Consider the following 20430-nt stretch of genomic DNA (forward strand, 5'->3'; position numbering starts at 1 on the left):
TATGTATCTTACCATCACTGCTTCTCTATGGCTGGCTGGTGACTGCCTGGCTTCTTGCCCAGGGCATCTTCCCCGTTCTCTCCTCCTCCTTCTCTCATTCTTCTTCCATCCTTTCTTCTGAGCCTAGATTCCGCCTCCTATTTAGTCTCTCTAGCTGGCAGCCCTATCCCTCTCCTGCCTAGCTATTAGCCAGCCAGCTTTGTATCAGACCAATCAGGTGCCTTAGGCAGGCAAGGTGAAACAGGTACAACACATCTTTACATAATTAAACACACATCCTTACATTGTTAAACAAATGCAGCATAAATAAATTTAACACATCTTTACATAGTTAAAATAATATTCTACAACACCTCAAATATTTTCTTATTCCAGGTCACACTCAACATGTGTGAAACAACTTTATGTCAGCACAAGTTGCTTGCCCTTTCCTAGATATGACTGCAACATCTTTCTGTGTCAAGATCCTCCTACCATCAGTATAGGGCTCCTCAGCTCCAGTGGCTCTGGATACTTCTGAATATCACTAGTTGAATGGGGAATGGTTTTCTTTTCTTTTTATTTTTAAATGTAATTTTTGTATTGAATATTTTGGAATTTCACATCATGCACCCCAATCCCACTCATTTCCCAGTCCCTCCATATCTACCTTTCACCCTGTAGTGCCCCTCCTCAAAGGAAAACTAAAAAATAATAAGATAAAAATACAAATAAAAATATTAACTTCAAACCAAAAGTAAACAAACTAACAAAGCAAACAACAACAAAAAGAACCCACTTCACTCCTCAGTCTTTTCCACTGCTCCATCACCTCTTCATTCATCTTGGTGGCACTAAGAGCCGCCGTGTATCATGCAGTATCCCCCTTTGTCCAGCTCTACTTGCAAATGTTCATTGTGTAATGCATTGTTGGTCAGGTTCAAGGCTTCTGGCTTCTGGCACACCATCAATACTGGACCGGCGCCGAAACTCCTCTTGGATATCCTGCAGTTGCCCTAAGTCAGGAAGATCCTGTGGCAATGGTTCCACGGGACCTGTTCCTTCACATGCTCCAGCAGGTCATAGATGGGGTAGATGCTGGGGAGAGCCAACTCAAAGCCCTGATGTCTGTCTGGGTGGTAGCTGAGCTGGTCTGACTGGGCTACTGGACCATCCCCCTCAGGTGAGGGGTAGAGCCAGTTCTCCCAGGCTGGTGGTGAGGAGTGGGGCCAGCTTTCCCAAGTTGCGGGGCACAACGCTCCTATTGGGGGTAGGGCCAGCTTTCCCATGCTGGGGTCATCCTTCTGTTATCCTAGGGCCAGGGTAGGGTCAGCTCAGCACTGCCCTTTTACTTCACCACATGGTTCACGTGGACCCTGTGGTTACTCAGGCAACAGACATCAACACAGACCGCAGCTGCAACTTGACACTGACACAGACATGGCCAACAGCAGCATCTTGGCCTGGGTGTCACCATGGCCCCAGGTAGCAGGGCAGGCCTTTCAGATCGGCATGATCCAAGTTGCAGCATGGTTCTGGGACTCTAACGTAGCCCCAGGTGGCCTCCCAGACCCCGTGCAGTGTGGCACGACCTTCGATGGTACCAGGAGCCACAGACTGCAACACAGACCCTGGCTGCAGTGGAGCCAAGAATCCAGACATGGCCCCCAGCCCCAGGCGGCAGTGCCGATCACCAGATCTGTATGACCCTGGCGGGCGGCAGCATGATTCTCAGGCACCCACATGGTCTCGGGTATGGGTCCAGACTCCGGGCATCTACACTTCCTTCAGTGGTAACTTGAACCTGCACGTTGGACATCGACTAAGACACTGGCTGTGGTAGGGTCACGGACCCAGACCTGGCCGTTGGCAGCAGCAGCTCAGGACCAGATGTCAACATGGCCCTGGGTGGCAAGCAGGCCTCCTACACCAGCCTGCTCCTCTCTGCCTTCACCTCTTCATATCTGCCTCTCTCCACAGGACATGAACCCTTCTGCCTCTCTCTTTCCCATACCCCACCATTTATTTGCTTACCATCTTGGCTGCCCAGAACCACAAACTAAACCAAAGCAAAGCAAAGGTGGTTGAGTGCCGTCACTTCAAGTCGCCAGTGAGCGGTCTGGTATATTGTCTTCTTTAAGCCTCAGTCCTCAAGCTCAAAAGTACAACAGTTTCTCTACTTGTTCCAAGACTGTTAAGATGAATAAACTGAGATAATGGATGTGAATGTGCTTTGTAAACTACAAAGAGCTTCAATATGCATTACTACTAGTATGTTGATAACTAAACTGATTTACAGTAAAATTCAAGATCTTCTTTTGAATAAAGTCTTGAGACAAAAGGCAAATACTAAGTGTTCTTACTTCTCATTTGAGCCAAATGAACATTAAATATGATGCATAATTGTCATCTGAATACAATTGTCCTTTCCTAGGTCAGCGGGAAGTGCAGCTGGCCTAACAGTAGATTCGGGGAACTGTAAGTTCTGTATGAGAGCTGCCTCATGGAAAATGACCAACCTACGTGACGACTACCTAGTGCTAAGCTTAGTATTAGGAATACAGTTAGGAATACAGTATTATTAGTTAGGAATACAGTATTCCCAACTGCACACACATGCGCACTCAAGATGAGATGACTAGTGGATGGGGAGAATCCTCATGTGATGGAATCTACAATAAGGAACTGAAGTTAGCCTAGAAAACAGGCAAAGAAATCTCTAATACAAAGTAAAGTAAAAATTCACCCCTGCTCTACACATGTGAGAGCACCATGTAAGCCTGCATGACCTAGAGGAGAAAATGAAGTAGAGTAGGTTCAATTCCTTAGATCAGTTGTCTAATGTCCATAATGATGCCTTTATTATTGTTCAGGCAGGCTTGATGAAAACAAGAGAAAAAATATACATTTTTAAAAAGCATTAAAATAAAAAGGAATACATTTTTCAACTAAATTAAGTTTTTATTTTTTTCTTACTCAAAGTAACACAGTTAGTTCAATCGTTCAGAAAAGCAACCACAATAACTTAGACCAGCAGAAAAACATCTAATCTTTATGACCTGACCTAAACCCAAGAGCCACCTAAAATTGCCTTGCTTTTGTTTAATGGATAGATCCCCAAACATGGAGATGGTGAGGCGATGGCTGCTGGTCATCAGTAGTTCTCACTGCTATGGACTCTTATCATTAGCATAGACATAAAAGACCTCTGGAGTCTCTGCAAGCTTCACTCAGCCAGCCTCTTTTCTCCACTCAAAACACTTTACAGCTGTGGACTCATTTAACACATGAACGCTTGTTAAGGACCCACGTGGACCACCTCTTAGCAGTCTGTGTCAGTGGGTATGTGTGTGTGTCAAGGGTATTCCACCTTTCCTGCCCAATCTCCCTCTAGGACTCTTTAGAGAACTTCCTGGTGCAGTGTATAGGTCAGAGACCTTCTATTTCCTTGCTGAGACAACTTAAGTCTGGGCTGTAACTTCACTGCAGATGATTCTGGGCTTTCAGAGGAAGGTAACAATGTATTTGAGATTAGTCTTCTGCCTTGACCAAGGAATGAGATGCTAGCTAGCCAGAATAGGTGATGCTGATATTTGCTGTTCCATCCCGTACCTTGCCAAGTGGTATGACAAAGTTTTCTAGTTTCAGGGCTCGGAATTAGGAGGACAGCATTGATGTTCCAAGTCGGGTGTGAGAACTCACTGGGCTCATTAAAATGGCTGTGTGATTGTAAATTCCAAAAGCAGAGCTCAGGAAGCAGATAGTTGATAGTTGTGGAATTTTATCTTCTAACGACTGCAGATTAAGTAATTCTAAAAATAGCTAAATTTTAAAGAAATAATTTTCTAAGCTATTGAACATTTTATAGGTATATGTATTTGCTAATAGATACTTCAAATATGACTAAGAAGTGGAGCAGAAACAGCTTTAGAAAATTAAGAAAATCCCACAGCTGGGCATGGTGGCACACGCCTTTAATCTCAACACTGGGGAGGCTGAGGTAGGAGGATCTCTGTGAGCTCAAGGCTAGCCTGGTCTATACAGTGAGTTTCAGGACAGCCAGGGCTGTTACACAGAGAAACCCTGTCTAGAAAAAAACAAAACCAAAAGAGAGAGGAGAGAGAGAGAGAGAGAGAGAGAGAGAGAGAGAGAGAGAGAGAGAGAGAGAGAGAAGAAAATCCCAACAAAAAATCTTTAGCCTATTTTAGATTATAAACTAACCACATGTTTCTGAAATAAAAACTAAGGTAATTTAAATGGAGGGTATAGACTACATATTGCCCCCTTAAAACTAAAATCTTGGCTTATAGTATATAATGTTATTTCCTTTTCCTTAAACAAAAACAAACTGTAACAAGAATGATGAATTATCCTGGTTAGTTTGTCTTGGGTCCAAGCAGAGTGTTTATTACATCTCCCTGAAAAGAAAAGAGAAAAAAAACCCACAATTACAATACAATAAAATTCAATCTGAACAGTAAAGCTGTCTTAAAACGCCATTTGAAACTTGTAAGTTAGGCACACACATTTAATGGGCATCCAGTGAGGCTCTAAAAGAGGGGACAAACAGGCGAAGGTTTAAATAATGACACTTGCTTCCTGGCATCTAGCGCCTTTCCTAGGAAAGCCTCTTTTAATGAGACTTGACAAACCATTTTACAAGGGTTTGATGGACGGGCAGTTTCAGCGCCTCCTGTTTCCCTCCGTGCCTAAGCCTGAGCTTGCTTACCTGCCTTTCTAGTACTTTCCTGACCTGTCAGTGGCTGACTTAGAGACTGGCTTCTTGATTTTCATGTGGGTTTACACTTAAAAATCACAAGATAATCGCACACAAGAGGATGGAACCCAAAGATGAGGGGGAAGAACGTAAGAATTTATAGTGAAACATGAGAAAACCGAAGAGCTGAGTTCTCACTACCACAAGGCAAAGAGGACCCTGAGGAAATCAGAAGAATACAGGAGGTGGAAATGCCTAAGGTACCTAACCTCTGCAGACCAGGGAGCCCCTGTGTCTCAGAAGTCAGTCGCCTCCCTCTGGCCTGCACTGCACTCACTGGTGCTTCCTTAGCCTAGAGCGTCCAGTGTAACAATGGGGCGCCTGGCCGTTTCTAACCTTAATGTGCTTCTCAAAGCTGTCCCTTTCTGCTTCTGTCTTTCACTTGGGCTAAGGAAAGCGATCGGTCCTGCTGTTTGCTCAGTGATATATCCTTAGTGCCTGTGACAGACCCTGTCATACAGTGCACACTTAGTATCTGATCAATCAAGATGCCTTCAGTATCTTTCAACAGTACTCTATTACATGTCTATGTTTTTAAACCCCATTTTAAACATCCCATCTTCTAAATATTCTCCTTTAGTTAAGACTACACACACACACACACACACACACACACACACACACACACACACATCTCCCAAACAGAAGAATATGGCAAATATCTGTACACCGAGCTCTGGACCTGGTCCCATGTTCATGTCACACAGCAACCTGGTGTCACTGTTAGCCATTAAGCAAGACAGGCACTGCTTTGGCAATAATTTCTGTGTTCTCCTTGTTTGCTGTGGCTCATGAATCTTTCTCTATTCTTTTATATCCTGGCTAGACTTACTTTAGTTTTTCAATTCTCACGATGTGAGCCATGGCACTTGCTTACATTACCCTAAGCAGAGTCCCTTTGATGGGCCAGGCCTGGAACCAAAACCTTCTGCCATGTATTATCTCACGACTTCCTATACTGCCCCTGGACTCCTCCAGGAAGCACCGAAAAGTCAGAAATCATGCCACTTAGAGGTCTCAGAACCCAAGAATCAACAATCCCTCTACTGGAGGGCCACAGACAGTGACTGGCAATGGGAGAAAGAACATGGGGTCCAAAAGCTTGAACCCATCCACTGGATGCTTCTCTAGCGCACTAGGCACAAGGGCTGCAGGGCAGCTTTCTTTATTTACAAAATACCTATCTGTCCAAACCAACAAATATGGGCTGGAGCGATGGCTCAGAGGGGAAGAGCCCTTGCTGTGCAAGCATGGGGACCTGAGTTCAGATCCCCAGAACCTACGTGAAAAGCTGGGTGCAGTCCTGGGAGTGCCCGCCACCCCAGCACTGTGGGTGAGTGGAGACGGGAGGGGCAGTGAGAGCTGCTGACTGCCAGTCTAGCTCCAGCTTCAGTGAGAGTGACTGTCTTGGGTGAGTAAGGCAGCAACAGAACAAGACAACGGATGTCCTCCCCCTGTGTGTGCATGCACGCACACACTCATACACACACACACACACACACACACACACACACACACACACACACACCAAATCAACAAAAGCCACTTTGACTTGACAGAACTTTCCTATAAAAGTACAAGTGTGTGTGTAGGTGCATGCGCCACACTGACGGTGTGGAAGTCAGAGGACAACTTTGTGGAGTGGGTCCCCCCCAATCCCCACCCCCACCCCCATGCTCCATCTTTTCATGGTTTCAAGGAATTGAGCTCAGGTAGCCAGGCTAGCACAGCAAACAATTTTATCTGCTAAGCTCCCTTGGCAGCCCTGAAGTTCCTTCCCTTTGTACACCATCCTAGCCTGTCTTGCCTTAGCAGCCACTTGTCAGACGCAGACTTAGAAATCCGGTACACATCTCTCCTATAGACGAAAGCAAAAGCCCTCCAAAGCCCGGACACACTCTTGGTTGAAATTAATGGAAAAGTCAGGATGGCACTTGATAGAGTATCTTGATAAGAAGTGCTTCATATTATACTGGGGCTACAACTGTTTTCCAAAAACTGTGGGGAAGGAGGGGTAGGTTATACTCACAGAAATAGCACTAAACCTTTCAAAGACATTGACCACAATCACGAAAATATACTCACTAATGTATGGGGCACATTTATTAAAAGAAAAATTTGCTCACCAACCTTGAAATCACTGAAGCATGCACATATGAATTTACGTGAAACCATTCAAACTCTGTCAACTTAAATTTCCGTTTGTAGAACATACTGTTCAAATGAAAAGACAGTTCTAACCAATCAAGATCCAAACATAAAAATGAAGTATGCTGTGTCTGCATTTTATACTTCTACCTATAACTCTGTTCACTGAGAACAGGGCTTGTTCATTTGTTTCATGTGCGTGTGTGTGTGTGTGTGTGTGTGTGTGTGTGTGTGTGTGTGTTTGCTAGATGCTGGAACAGGCTCTCAGCCCTGTGGACCAGACTAGACTGAAGCTCATCATGTAGTCCATGGCTTAAGCTTGCAATCCTCCTCCTTGGGTCTCCTCAGCATTGAGATTACTGGCATGAGCCACCACCTCGAGCTTTTTTGTTGTTTTTTGTTTGTTTGTTTGTTTGTTTTTTGAGATAGGGTTTCTGTGTGTAGCCTGGGCTGTCCTGGAACTCACTCTGTAGACCAGGCTGGTCTCGAACTCAGAGATCCACCTGCCTCTGCCTCTGAGTGCTGGGATTAAAGGCATGTGCCCACCACTGCCCAGCTGTGTCATATTTATCTTTTTCATGAATTTTCTCATATTGTACCCACCTTCCTAAAATTTTCTTTTCTACACTTACTCAAAATTTGTCATGTTATTGTAGTAATATGCTTATCGTTTAAATGTCTATGTTTGTGGAGATACATATAAAGGTGGTAAGGTAATACATTCCAATTATCCAGTCCTCTATTAGTAATCATCTAGAATTACTTCTGATTTATCACTATAGACACATGACTGCTATAAACAGATTCATTGTTTTCTCATTCATGTGTCTCCAAAGGTTTCTTTTTATTTTTATTCTTGTGTCTCTCTCTGTGTAAATGTGTGTGTGCATGCGGGTGCCCTTGGATGCCAGAGAGGGCACATGTATCCTGTGCCCTGGAGCTGGAGTTATAGGCCATTGTGAGCTGGGTGCTGAGAAGTGAATGTGGGTCCTCTGTAAGAGCAGTGTGCACTCTTAACCTCTGAGACGTTTCTTCAGCCCTCATTAGTGTATATTTCACACCATAACCAATAAAATAAAACCCTTGGGGATATACAGACTCTAGAAAGACAGCAAATAAACATCTGAGTGTTGGAGCCTGACCGGATAGGAAAAGGGTCATGACAAATAAATGAACTGAAGCCATCCAACTGAGGCACCGAGATGGGCAGAGTCACACACTTCTGTGAAAAAATGTCTCGTCACTCCCTAGGCCACACTATTTGATGCACATCTCAGTCAAATGAGAAATAACATCTTCAATGAACTTTAATAGTATTGTTTTTATTCTGATAAAAAGAAGCATCATCTATAAAAATCAAACATAATTTTAATATTTAATCAAACATAATATTTTCTGCATAAAGTAATCTTTACATACTTGGTATTTTAATTTTCATTTATACACAAAAGAATTGTGCATATCAGGCTTCCTGACATGTTATGTAAATGCGTAACTGGGCAATCCAGACTGACAATCATATACTGGAAAACAGAATCTATAATCAAGTGAAAGTGCACGGTCTACTGGGATTTCCATGTTAAACAGCACTTGAACCTCTGTTATTTATGGGTAGACTAAGTCATATTTCTACATATAAAGGTTGCTTCGGGAACACCTATGAAAGAAAAATAACTTCACATTATTATCCTTGTTGGCTACTTAACACGGATAAGACGTTATCTCCTAGTTATCAGGACGTCTAGGGTATGTTATTTTTCTGTTTTATTGAAATGTTCTCCAAAGAGGCATATATATATATATATATATATATATATATGTATATATGTATATATGTATTTATACATACATATATGTATGTAATATATATTCTTATGATCCTTGCTAACATTTGATATTGGTTAGATTATAACCATCCAATCAATGTTAGCTACTATTTTACAGAATTTCAGCTGTGCATTTTATAAATGCTGGTGAGGGGGAAGATATTTTGGTATTGTAGAGTCCTCTTTGGTGAATTAGTATTTTGTATATTTATTCATTTAAAAAATATTGGGCTTATTTTTCCTGATTGTTAGAGTTCTTTTTTCTAGAAAAGAAAACAAAAAACTAAACTAAAACTCATTCATGATCTTTCCCTTTAATAAATGATATTTACAATATATTCTGATTTCTTATAGTTTTTCAAAGCACATTTATTCAACAGACACTTACTGTATACCTCTGTTGCTGAACTAATTAATGGAAAGATAGCCTAGCACAAAATAGACAAAAATCATTGTTTCCATGGAGTTTACATTCTAGTTTGGGGGCATGTACAAATACCTTTTAAAATACATAAATAAGAGCATAGAATATTAAAAGGTGAATGCTATCGAGAAAAATAAGTGATGGGGAGAGATGAACAGGGAGCGTGGAGAGAATGGAGATTACAGTTTTAAATGAGATGATCAAAGAAGTCTTTACTGAAAAAGTAACATTTCAGCAAAGATCTGAAGTAGGTGAAGGAACAAGCCCCAAGGGGTTTAGGCAGAAAGATGCTAAGTAAAAAGTTGCAAGAATGGAATTACTGGTTCATGGCAATCCACATAACCCTGAACAGTTCTAAGTGCTAGTTTCACATTGTCAAATTGTTTCCAGAGACACTCCACCAGTTTCTAGCCTGACCTCAATATTAAAGGACTTAGCTTAGCAGATGTCTAGTAACTTAGTAGGCCTGGACATATGCTAAAAAAAAACTTGTCAATTCAATTGTGAAAACATATCATTTTTTAGTCATCCACATGTTTATGAATGGCTGTTCTTGACCCGTGCCCACTCTTTATTAGATTCAGTGTTTTTTAAATTATTTATATTGTTTTACTATTTTAACATTTTCCATATTAGGATAGATACCAGATTATTATTTGCAATAACAATAAAAACAAGGAAAAACTGAAAATCTATCATAAAAATAATGTGCATTGATGATACTGAGCTTTTTGTCAAGATTGGCAACATAATGCTCCCATTTGAATAGCTACACAGGGTAGAGTACCAGAAACTGATTCTCACTTCAAGAACAGTGGACAATATCTGAGGACATTTATTTCAGCTACATCTACTCTCTAAGCCCTGATTACATAGCAGACATGATGCTGAGTTCCTCCAGACAGTGTTTAAGGTCCTTATGTGGTGTCATCATATTCTCACTATTCATCTTCTATAAATAAGGAACTGAGGCTGACTGAAGACAAGCTTGGTGGACACCATGTGTAATATGAAGCAGCGACTCTTGGAACTCCCATATTACCACACATCTCATATCTGCCACTCACCAAATGCACATCCATGACATACTTCAAAGTTACAATCCAACAGATACACAAAAGGAACTAAAAATTTTGCATCCAAATCTTACCCGGCCACTGTCTGTAGCAGTGGGCATATTTCTCAGTTCATAGACTGCAACCTGCCCATCGCTGTCTCCCACTAGAAGACAATCTGTCTGTTTGGCAAAGAGAATGGTTGTGAACTTGATTCCAGGATTAGCAACATTCACAATCAGAGGGTCCAAACTGCAATGAAATAATTTATCTGTAAATTCAGGTGTCACATTAAAATGGTCTTTTAAAGATACAAACTGAAAAAAAGTTTGATTTTTAAAAAATTTAATGTAACAAACCAAAAATCTCCTAAAGTATTTCCAAATTCAGAATAACGTCTCCTAATTAAAAACAAAACAAGACAAAACTTCATTCTTCAACAAGTCAATTGCAACAGGTAAATTTAATTCCTAACTTAAATGTGAACACATAAACTCAAGTTTTTGTGCTGGTTAATTTTGTGTGTCAACTCCATTATACTATGGACCATATACAGTTCTTGGTCAAATACCCATTTGCCATCACTGAAAGTTTTTGTTCTGTGTGTGTGTGTGTGTGTGTGTGTGTGTGTGTGTGTGTGTGTGTGTGCCTGCCTGTCTGTCTGCCTGTCTGTCTCTGTCACCGTATGTTTCACTGTGTGTCTGTGTGTGTGTGTGTGTGTGTCTGTCTGTCTGTCTCTCTCTCTCTCTCACACACACACACACCCCGTTTCTCCCAGCTCTCCACTGTGTTGAGCATTACAATTAGAATTTAAACAAAGCTCCCTTCCTTCCACAGTGTAGGTATGCTTCATCAAATTAGTTGAAGGCCTAAATGAGAAAGTGCTGTGAAGTGCAATTCAATTATGCCCATGAAATAACCCTGTGTATAGCAGGCAAAGCCCTACCACAGGCCACCATAATTGTCTCTTCGGAGAAGAATATTTGGATCTACATGAACCGCTGCAGCGTAAGGCCGCTGTCAATTGGGACAGTTTTTAGTCTTGGTCATGAAAACAACCACCTATGCTCTGAAAACAGGAGACGCGGCTTCTTTCTTCTGTTTCCAGAGAAGCACTGCCCTGGAAACTGTAGTTTTATCGGGAAAATTAAAGCCAAGGGATGGATTATTTAAACAGCTACTCTATTATATATGTCATTTATTCCAAAGTAAATCATCCTATAATGTCATAGTTGAGTTGTGGCTGGCACTGTTTGAGCCACAGCACTCTCTTACCTGACGACAAACCTGTAAAAGTGCTATCTGAACTTGAACTGTTTCTGCTGGAGCCATCACTCAGACATTACCATCTAGCACTTACGTGCTGATCTGAAGGTTCCAAATCTCCACTCGGCTCTCATTTGCAGCAGCAAAAATATAGGAGGATTTTGGAGACCAGGCGACATCATAAACAACAAAAGTAGTTGGGTAAAAACTCAAAAACGGCTTGACAGTCTCCTGATGCCAGATCATGACACCCCAATCTGCAGAGCAGCTCAAGAAGACATCAGGACAAAATGGGTTCCATACAACTTTATACACTGGACCCTGGAAATGCAAAAATGCCATGCATAGGTAAAGAGTATTCAACATTTTATATTTTAAACTTGGTTAGTAAGTTAAGAGTTACTAAGATTTCTAGAAGCTACACACACACCACTCAGCATTACATAGGGACTGCTTTGACTAAAAGCAAGACTGTAACTTGAATCTTCCTTTAATTATTCTATATAAAAATACACTTGAGAAAATAGCCAGTAACTATTAACACATATTACAGCCTCCTGAAAGGAGGATAACAGATAATGTTACAAAACAAAAACAAAAACAAAAAACAAAGAAACTTGGAAGAGATGATCATAAAGAAACAAAGAATCAATATAAGCAAGAGACAATGTTTCCTTGGGATCAGCACACACACTTATTCAAGGGGCTACTACCTCAGTTGTAAATTATTTTATCTGTTAAACACATTGTATAAGCCCTTCAAAAGTATCATGAGATACAGTGTGGTTGATATATTATGCACCCCAATAAACTTATCTGGGGGTCAGAGAACAGAACAGCCATAATATTAAACATAGAGGTTAGGCAGTGGTAGCATACGCCTTTAATTCTAGCATTCCAGCGGCAGAGATGCATCGGGATCTCTGTGAGTTCAAAGCTACACTGGAAACAGCCAGGCATAGTGACCCACGCCTTTAATCCCAGGAAGTGATGACAGAAAGCAGAAAGGTATATAAGGCGTGAGGACCAGGAAGTAGGCTTGTTAAGCTTTTAGGCTTTGAGTGGCAGTTCATCTGAGATTCATTCTGGATGAGGACTCAGAGGCTTCCAGTCTGAGGAAACAGGATCAGCTGAGGAACTGATGAGGAGAGGAAGCTGTGGCTTGTTCTGCTTCTCTGATCGTCCAGCATTGACTACAGTACCTGGCTCCAGGTTTATTTTTATTAATAAGATCTTTTAAGATTCATGCTACAATACAGTTTCCAAATCTACCAGAATTCAGCTGACCTTGTGTCCTCTGTAGGTCTCCAGGTATTGCTCATTGTATGAACAGGAACACTTGTGAATAAGGCCTTCTTCTGTGCCAGCCAGATAGATATTCGTGTCCTACAACACAAGGCATGCCAGGCATTAAATACAAGAGCAGTCAATTTAACATATAGTAAACCCATTCAATAAGCAAAAGAAATACTATCTCAGACATAATTTTTGTCCGTACTTTATAACTTTACAGTGATGATAACTCCTTGAAAGACTTTAAAGCCAAGTATGGGAAAGCATGCCTGTACTCCAGGAAGCTTTTCCGTACTGTCAGCATAAGAACTCCCTTTGACCACAGAGCTTGATAACAACAGAAATCTTACATGTTGACATTCTATTAGCTGTAAAATTTGTGTGGTTTTAAGCCTCATGGATGTGAATATTAGTAATACTGGGATCTTTATGCTTATTGGTCATCTATTATTGCTCTTATTTTATTTAAAGATCTTTTTCATATCCACTCATACAAACTCTTTAGACATTCTAGAATGTGTTGTATATGTTACAAATATCTTGTCCTGGTATGCGGCTTTTCTTTTCACCTCATATTGAATATTTACAAACACATGTTCTCACCTCATAAGATAACATTTTGTGCTTATACAAAATCCCCCATCTTTGAGGTCACAGAGATATTTTCCCACATCATACTCTTCACATTGCTCTCCTTTCTTCCCTTGCTTCTTTCCACATTTCCTGCTTTATTACTTTTTGTATTAATTTAGCCTTTTAAATTTTACTCTAATTTTAAAAATCATGAAATAACAATATTTTCATCACTTTCTGTCCTATGGCATTTGACAATATAGTAATTCACTTTAACTTTGGAAGAGGCAATCATAAAGAGATTTTAAGTGTATTTAAAGAAATGATAAATGTATTGATGTATTTGAGTTGGTGTGGTATTATGTGACTTATTTAATCCACTCTGAATGGTACTACGGACTGACTCTGAAAAGAACCCCATTTATCAAGAAGACTCCTTGGCGCACGCCTTTAATCCCAGCACTCGGGAGGCAGAGCCAGGCGGATCTCTGTGAGTTCGAGGCCAGCCTGGGCTACCAAGTGAGCTCCAGGAAAGGCGCAAAGCTACACAGAGAAACCCTGTCTCGAAAAACCAAAAAAAAAAAAAAAAAAAAGAAGACTCCTAAAGAAAACCAGAGAAACATCCATTCCAACAGGTGCATAAATTGAGACACAGACATATAAGAAACAAGAAAAAGTAAGATGAGATTCAACCAGAAAATAATCAAAGCCTCAATTATCAAATACAAAGATACTAAAGAAGTTAAAATGCTGGACCAAGAATTCAAATCTACCTGAAACAATGATAATGACTTCAAAATGGGTACAAAGCAGCAGATGAAGAACTTAAGAAAGTCAATTCAGGATCCGCTTAAAGAGGTCAGCAACGTAGATGAGAAAGTCAGCTGCAGGCTCTTAAGGATGAAAAACAATGAGGAGAAAATTCTACATTCAGACATGAAGCAAAAAGACCACAACTCCCGGGAACTCCAGTAGTAACAAGGAAACCAGATCTGGGAGTTCATGGTACAGAAGGTGCTGTGATTAAAACAAACAAACAAACAAACAAACAAAAACAGAGCAAACAAAAACACAAAAGCCATATAAAAAAAAAAAACAACAAAAAAACTCTCTTCAAAGACAGTAAGTTTCCCAACATGGAAATGGGAATCCAAGTACAAGGGCTATTTAAAACTCTAAATAGATATGACCAGTAAGCAATCTTTTCACAGGACATAAAAAGCTGCAAAAGGAAAATGCCAAATGCATGTAAATGACAATAGATCATAGGAACATCACACTTCTCAGTAGAAACTATCAAGGCCAGGAAAAACATGTTGATGTGTTTCAAGGCCTGAAATAGGTAACAGTGGAACAACGAGACTATTATAAGAAGCTGTTGTGGACTAAATATGAAATGACCTCCAAAGGTTCACAGAGTGGAACATTTGGTTCCCTGGCTGGTGGTACTGGTTTGGGGGGTTGTGGAAGCTTTACGATGGTGAGCCTTGCTGGAAGGAGTAAGTCATGGGGATTGGGCTCTGAGGTGTAATCACATGCCCGTGTCAGGCCAAAGAGCTCTGTTTTCATGATCCGCTGAGATGGGAGGCAGCTGTTGCATGCTCCATCGCCACGACAGGAACAACTTCTGCCAGTCTGGATGATGTCATGTCTTCCCTACCATGGAACTGTGAGCAGAACTAAGTCTGTCTTCACTTAAGTTGCTTATGTGAGGTACTGGGTCATGGTGATGAGAAAAATTCAACAATAAACCATCAAAGCTATCCACTTTTAAAGTGGATGGAAAAACACATGCTTTCTAAAGTGAGCATGAACTAAAGCAACTCATGACCTAAGCCTGCAATGCTGAAGAGACATGGAAGAATCCTCAACAAAGAGAAGAAGAAAAACCATCTCAATCACAAGAGTACGGGGGAGAAAAAGTTCATCTTAGAAATAAACACACAAATGGAAAGAAGAAATCATGTACAGCTCTGGTTTGTTTTGTTTCTTTTCTTTTCTTTCCTTTCCTTTCCTTTCCTTTTCTTTTCTTTTCTTTTCAAGACAGGGCTTCCCTGTGTAGCCCTGGCTATCCTGGAGCTCACTTAGTAGACCAATTTGGCCTCGAACAGAGATCCTCCCGCCTCTGCCTCCTGAGTGCTAGGATTAAAGGTGTGTACCACTACCTGGCTTTGTACAGCTCTGTTAAACATCAAGCCCCATATGTGAATGGGAGAGGGGCAAACAATAGTTAAATTAACAAGAAAAGAAGTGAAGAAAACACAGGAATCATTAATCCCTCTCAATAATTGCACTAAATGTAAATGGTCTTAAGATTCAGAAATGCACCTCCCTAGCAAAAACACACAGAGAATAGGAAGGATGCAAACTGATATTCCAAGCAAGTAGAAGCCAAAGACAACCAGAAGCAGTTGTGTTCATGTCTAGTAAAACAGATATTCTAGAGGTGATTTACATAAGTACAACAGAGGAGCAGAGTGGCCAGGCTGGCGAGGAGATTCAGGTCTATTAGGCATGAAGTTGTAAAGAGAATCAATTCTGCCACAGCTCTTCTCTATCACTCTGCCTCAGATTGGCAGCCATATATACATTGATGTGTGTGTGTGTGTGTGTGTGTGTGTGTGTGTGTGTGTGCATGTGTGTGTGTGTACAATTCACAAACGGCACCTCAATTTTTGGAAACTGTAACAGATACTAGTCGATAATGGTGGAAATACGTTTACCTTGGGGTGAAAAGCAAAGCACATTCCAGGAGCCTGTCGAGATATCAAGGCCTCGCCTTTCTTCTCCTTCTCCCCTCCCTTCTTGTTGCTTGCAGCAGTAGTTCGCTTCAGTCGCATCAAATCTTTACGGGAAGAAATGTTTGTGTACGTTTGTATGTGTGTATATATACATAAATGCCTATGAATATATGCACGGCTTGTTACTTACCTGCATGAAAAAGTGCACTTAGCATCACGTCTGTCTCCTTTGCAAATAATGTGTGTGTATGTTTGTATGCGTGTGTGTATATACGTAAATGTCTATGAATATATGCATGGCTTGCTATTTACCTGCATGAAAAAGTACACTTAGCATCACGTCTGTCTCTTTTGCAAATTAATTGTATGCATATGATTAGATTAAACTTGGACAAAACAAATCTGGATGCTCAGAAAGCAATGACCAACTCCAGATTTTTCACCTACGGACCAAGCCAAAATCGGTCAGCTTTTACACAGAAATGTTTCTGGTCCAGAATCTTTAGTTTAATGTCTGCTAAAATGGGTTTTCCCCTGGTTTTTACCATGACAATCCAGTCCTTTGCGAATAATCCACTTGGCGATCCTTCCGTCAGCTGATATAGACACCAAGATTTCTCTTTTGTCGTCCCCCGTATTTCCTCTGTCTTGCTCTATCCACTGCACTTGCCAAACAGGTCCCAAATGTTTTAGAGGTGACTCACTGAAACAGACAAAAATGCCAAATGAAAATTATTTAAATAAATCTGGGAGACCTTAGAGTATAACTGATAAGAACAATTCACTAAATGATCATATTTTTACTCATGTAATGACACAATTGATACTTCGATTTTTTTTTGCATTTGTATTTATTCTGTGTGCCTGGGGTGGGGCTGGGGGGTGTTGCATGTATCCCAGGGCACTTGTGTGGGGATGGGACAGGGGTCCAACAATAGTTCTAGAGACATTCTCTCTTTCATATGGAAATGCAGGGATGAAATACATCACAGGTCATCATGTTCTGTGGAAAGTGCCTTTAACTGCTCAGCCACCTCACTGGCTTCTTTTTTAAAAAAAACATTTATTTATTTAGTTATTTCTTTATTTGTTTGTGTACTCAATGACCATATTCCTGAATAGTTAACCATTTTACTTTAATATTTAATATGGTATTTCTTTTTTCTAAAAAAAGGAAATTTTTACTGACCTATAATTCTATTGCTTTTTTTTTCTAAAAAGGAATACAAAAAGGAACTTGAGTTACATATCCACTCTTTAGATATGTTGAATAAGTAACTTTATTTTTATAGTTTCTTTTCCATTGTTCAAATCAATTAGTCTTTGGACTGTTATTCATAAACAATCCCTGCTACATTTCATTCTTCTCCCCATACTTTTAGGATGACCCACTGGCATGCTTCTGCAAATTAGCTTTTTTAAAAAATTTAAAAATACCTCTCAGATTACTGACATTTTCTATTTGACAAACTGAATGTTCTATTCCTATTACTGATTCTCTCGATTATTTTATATAAACTTTCCAACACAATAAATAGTTTTGTACTTATAGTTGAAGGATAGCTTTGAATGTTTGGTTAAAAAATATGGGCCCTTTTCCTAGAAACAAGCACCAGGGCCCATGCTGGTAAATCTATGCAAATAACCTCAGTATTAAGAATTTCTGCTTTAATGACTCTACCCAGGCTCAACTAAGCTTATTCTAACACTGCTAAAAATACACCACCACATCTTAGCCACTCTAAAATCTGGTCTAAAAAACAAATAACAATCATCTAACTTATTTAACTATCTTTTCTTTTTACCTGCCTGTATCCTCCTTATAACTTACTCATTCACTCATACATTCTTTCTCGAACATGTACTGCTGTTACATGCTAAATATTTTATGACATAATGAGAATACAGAAAAAAGCCTCCCCCTTGCTCTCACTGAGATCACACAGGAGCTCAGAAAGATCTGCCCGTCTGTCTACTCACCAACCAACAGCCTGTGTAGTTCGACAAGCATTAAGATCTGTTTGGGAGGCATTCAGGCAGTGGGACCCGGACCTGTCCTCAGTGCATGTGCTGGCTGTTTGGAACCTGGGGCTTATATAGGGACACTAGGCTCAGCCTGGGAGGAGGGGACTGGACCTGTCTGGATTGAATCTACCAAGTTGAACTCAATCCTCAGGGGAGTCTTTGCCATGGAGGGGATGGGAATGGGGGGTGGGCTCGGAGGGGGGGTGAGGGGGAAAGGGTGTGTGTGGGACGGGGAGAACAAAGGAATCTGTGGCTGATATGTAAAATTAAATTAAATTATAAAATAAAAAATAAATAAAATAAAATAAAATAAAGAAAAACTGTGGAGATATATATATATATATATACATATATAGTTAGAATGTTAGAATTTTTGCTCTCTTATAAAAATCTCTATTAATTATGACAATAGATAGAAATTGTTTATGAACACAGCAATTGCAATAAACATTTTGAGATTATGTTATTCCAATCTAACTGCATGCTGTGTAAATAAATGCATTACAAAATATTAAAATCATTGCAAAAAAAAAGAAGTTGAAAAAAAAGATTGAGGTGCATGGTGTACATAAGAATAGAATGAAGTTTCTTAGAGAAGATGATATCAAAGCAATAGTTTAAGCTTCTCCATAAACCACTAAGTAAAGATAAGTTTGTTGGTAAGGTAGGCAGAGAAGAGTATGAAAGAGGTAATGAGTATGAAATACTCCAGCTGGAGACAACATGAAGAAGCATTAAACATTTTGAAATCGATGGTATTATATTCTCAGTAAGAACAGAATCAAGAGTTTAAGTTTTCATTTAAAAGTAAAAACATTCAGTCTTATAAATGTTCCTGGAGAAAAACAAAAAGCATGCATTGCATGTTTGCTCATCTAGTTGGTGGATTCTCACCTACTGTCCAGAACTGGAGTGTTATTGCTGCTCCGCACATTATAAATGGCAATGGTACCATTGTGGTAGCCTACTGCTAGCAGATTAGGTGCGCCGATCGAAAAATCCACAGAAGTAACTCCATGTGAACTGTGATAAATACGCTCTGGCCACTGTGGGGGGAAATGTTCTATTACATTTTAAGAATTTTTACAGATCACAGTAAGGCAGCATATGATGGCAGTGTATGATGAGGTTGTCTTGTGCTCGTGGGAACGTGAGAAGTTAGTCTGCCTTCAGTTATTCCTGTTCATAGCTTCTAGCAGGTATGAAAACAAATCTTCAAATAGTCACTTCCTTGACTTACTAGAAAGCCTTAGTCCTCAACGGACTTCTGCACTCTAGCAGGGGTGAGCGTGACCAGCACATACTTCCCTCCTGATAGAAACACATAGTGAGCTACAAACAGATCATGCGTCTTCTGCCATTTGCTTTAGAAACCTGGATTGTTTCATCATTTCTACAAAGCAAATTGAGAAACTCCTCCCAAACTTTCTAAGCTACTTCTTTTCACAACTCTGTTGTGGCTGGACTAAATCCAGCCTAATCCCTATGTGGAAAGGGAGATGAGCTACTGATGGCGAACTCTGCCCGTCCCCCTACCTTTACAATAGTTTATTCCTTTGTGTGTTAACCCAGCATCCTGATGGACTGTGGCTATCACAGTAACTTTAACCACCTCACATGCTCTTCTACCCTCCATGTTTTCAGCTTCACATTTACTCCTGAGCTACATTAAATGTAAAGCCATACAGCAATAGATGAGCAGGGCTATTTAGTTAAAAGCCTATTGCCTTTCTTATTCTTTCTCCTTGTAAAATCCATACCACTATTAAGCTAGAAATCTGGGTAGCTAGAGATCTAGATTGATTGATAGGATTACCCACTGGCTTGATTCTGAGACTTGATATATTTTTCTGAAAAATTATGATTGTTTTTCAGATTACTAATTCTTTTTCTATTAGCTGAACAGAGTGCTCTATTCCCATTACTGATTCCCTTGATTACTTGTGTTTTCAAGGGTCTTCATTTACAGACTGCTTTATACTTAGCTGTGACAACACAGTGAATAAAAGATGCTTGAAATGTATTGTGTGAAGTCATAAGTGATTTCCTGTCACCCCATGAAAGATAAGAACAAATTTTAATTATTATGAATTTAAACTAAAGAAAACAGTGAGGACCAGGGAGATGGCTCCATTGGTAAAGTCCTTGCCTTTTCAAGTATGAAGACCTAAATTTGAGTCCTGGAAGCCATAGAGAAGCTGGGCTCCAGTGGCATGTGTTTTTAATTCCAGTGTTGGTAGGCAGAGGCAAGGGGCTCTCAGGATAGCTGGCCAGCCTGTCTCATCTACTTGATGAGATCAGTGAGAAACCCTGACTCAAAAAC

General features: G+C 40.2%; 1 protein-coding gene across 4 annotated transcripts in view; it reads right to left on the reverse strand.

Moving 5' to 3' along the window:
- Positions 1-2919: 2919 nt before the first annotated feature.
- Dnai4 (dynein axonemal intermediate chain 4) overlaps positions 2920-20430 on the reverse strand; it is a 67492-nt gene continuing 49981 nt past the window's right edge. For all 4 annotated transcript variants that reach the window (XM_076564612.1, XM_076564611.1, XM_076564610.1 and 1 more), the window contains 7 exons: positions 19002-19153; positions 16628-16785; positions 16065-16186; positions 12763-12861; positions 11570-11796; positions 10305-10461; positions 2920-4397 (listed from right to left, as the gene is read on the reverse strand). In XM_076564612.1, the coding sequence (XP_076420727.1) occupies positions 4356-4397; positions 10305-10461; positions 11570-11796; positions 12763-12861; positions 16065-16186; positions 16628-16785; positions 19002-19153 (957 nt within the window). In that variant the 3' untranslated portion in view covers positions 2920-4355. The remainder of the gene's footprint in view (positions 4398-10304; positions 10462-11569; positions 11797-12762; positions 12862-16064; positions 16187-16627; positions 16786-19001; positions 19154-20430) is intronic.

Source organism: Peromyscus maniculatus, chromosome 2 (assembly GCF_049852395.1).
Source record: "Peromyscus maniculatus bairdii isolate BWxNUB_F1_BW_parent chromosome 2, HU_Pman_BW_mat_3.1, whole genome shotgun sequence".
NCBI classification, from domain to species: domain Eukaryota; kingdom Metazoa; phylum Chordata; class Mammalia; order Rodentia; family Cricetidae; genus Peromyscus; species Peromyscus maniculatus.